This window comes from Pholcus phalangioides, unplaced genomic scaffold (genome assembly GCF_987345545.1).
Source record: "Pholcus phalangioides strain wild (caught in Gottingen) unplaced genomic scaffold, Ppha-v1.0 ptg000004l_1, whole genome shotgun sequence".
NCBI classification, from domain to species: Eukaryota; Metazoa; Arthropoda; class Arachnida; order Araneae; family Pholcidae; genus Pholcus; species Pholcus phalangioides.
The window spans coordinates 45,216,081-45,218,544 of record NW_028301597.1 but is presented as its reverse complement, the minus strand read 5'-3'; the positions used below and the strand labels follow the sequence as shown (position 1 = coordinate 45,218,544).

The 2,464-nt window shown below is 41.8% G+C and overlaps 1 protein-coding gene across 1 annotated transcript; it reads right to left on the bottom strand.

Annotated features, from left to right (window-relative positions):
* LOC149087685 (speckle-type POZ protein-like) lies at nucleotides 1-951 on the bottom strand. Its single transcript, XM_089231951.1, has one exon. It carries the CDS (start codon nucleotides 949-951, stop codon nucleotides 1-3), a length of 951 nt encoding a protein of 316 aa, XP_089088077.1.
* Nucleotides 952-2,464: the final 1,513 nt, after the last annotated feature.

The following is a 2,464-nucleotide window of genomic DNA, read 5'->3' as shown; positions in this document are numbered from 1 at the left end:
TTACCAATAATATCGGGTATTATAGTCATTCGCTTTGGCTATCATTAATTGGCGGAAGAGTTCCGGCCTCGTCATCAGGGGCTCGTACTGCTGGTCCCGCGTGAAATGATGCAAATTCTGCCATATGAATTCCGTGGCCCGCTCCTTCAACACGTGCGCTGTATGAATGTCCGCTTGAACCAAAATATCCATCACATTCGATTCGTCGATTTGTGAAATGATGCTCATTTCACAGATACTTTTCAGGTCGCACAGAAGGTATTTGTCGGCAGCTATCATCAGATTAATCAAAGACGCCAGAGGCGATTTCGGGCTTTCGGACGTATGCAGGAAAGCAATCATGGCCTTGATGGTTTCGTAATCGAAGTCCGTAATTTCGACCCGGTTTTCTTTGCTTTCTTTTAGACCAGATTTAAACATGGCATCGAAATAAGATGACCTGCGGCACAGTATGGATTTGCGGCATTCGATTTCCCGGCCGTCGACACTGATAATAATAACACACGCGTCACTGACATCACTTTCTTTGAAGAAGTCGAGTACATCAGGTGTGTTTGCGGCTGTTTCGGGATGATACGAGATCCGCGAGGCTATGCCGTAGATATCCATACAGTCTGACTGCAAAGGCTCATAAAGTGGCTCCTCAAATGCTACAAGAATCTTGTCCACGTCGTCAATATCATCGAAATGTACAGGAATCATCACACGTTCAGAAATCCGCTTATATGTAGAGAAGGCGGACGATTTTTTTTCCATTATAGTTTTACCCTCGCGTCTTATGAGGAAAATCACGAAGTTAATCACGAGATGCGGGGGCAGGTTGTCTGATTGCATTAAACGAAGTCGTAACGCGGTCCTGTTTCTACGTCTCTCCAAACGCACCATCCAACGTTGTCCCGTCACATCTTCCTCGAAGAATTCGCTCAAGAAGACATCACCACACTTCCCCATTGTTATCATCGTCCATTCAAATACGACAACTGCCATAATAATCTCTACGAGATCTCGCGATCGTCAACAGTAGAAGCCACAACGCTACAAGCCCAACAAATAACACGTCTGTCTCAATTCATCCCCACAAGCACTCTTATCAAAGCTGCATTAACTTCCAAGCGGCTTTGACTCTTATTGTTGGCGACCAAATAAAACGTTAGGGGGGAGGGGATTGCCAAGAAGTATTATTTGTCGCCAAGATGTACCCCCGGAGATACATGAATCTACCCCACATTACACAAATTCATCAAACTCGGAGCTCCCATCAAATGAGATATTGAACGATATTTATATTTTCGTTGAGAAATTACACAACAACAACCCCTACACATACACACACCATTCTTCCTTGTTTCGTGATTTTATTTTTTACTAGCTATAATACCCGGCGCTGCCCGGGTTTAACCCTATGTACTCAGGCGTAGATCCAGGGCATTGTTTCGGAAGAGGTGACTTATTGTGTAGGTTTGTGGCCTAATAAAAAAAGTGGTCCTGGGGTTTATTTAAGTGGTATACCCCCCTGAATACCACTTAAATAGTGCCATCTTAACGCATGGGCGCAACTGGGCACGACCCGGGGCCTCATAAAAATGAGATGTGTGTGTATGTGTGATTAAAATATACTAGAATTTACCAGGTAGGGCCTCAAAAAAATTACTTGGCCCGGGGACCCATGATGCTCTTAAGACGACCCTGCAGTTAAATTGTAAGCTCCATAACGTTGATGGCACCTACATAGAATTTCCTCAAAATCGAAGCTTACTGGAATCGAAGCCCAGGGGATACAAGGATAGAAGTTATTTAAATTTTTTTTTTTTTTTGCTATAAATACATTAAAAAAATCAATAAACACAGTACTCAGTCTCTTTCCACTGTATGAAGGCGATTCCATTGGGGGGGGAGGGGAGGATATGGTTTCAAAAGGAGCCTCATGGGGCCCCTCAAAATAGGAATACGTGAATTTTGTATTCACGAAATAAACGCGATAAATGCGAAATATGTAAATTTTGATGAAATAAATACGCAAATTTTAATTTTAACTACTTTTCCGCGAAATCTCGATAATTCGCCCTTTAGGCCCGCTAATTATTCCTTGTGCTACCCAAGCTATAATTGACACTTTGAAAGAATACGGAAATTTAATAGTCTCAAGCAGTGTTCGCCAACACACATCTACATGCGTGCTTCACGCATCAAAATTCAATTTTACTCCTCCGAATTTCGGGAAATTACTCCTTCAAATTTCAGGTAATTTCTTTCAATAGTTATTTCTCACTGATGAAAAAAATAGTATTATCCCTCTTTTCACAAAAATACACCTTAAAACTTTTTAGAGAAGAGTGTGAAATTACTCTTCAAAATTACATTTTCGGACAACACAAAATTATATTTTCGAGCCTAGTATCAGACTTCGCGGATTATATTAGGGGCGTAGCCATAAATTTCGTTCGGTGGGGGGGATGGGGATAAT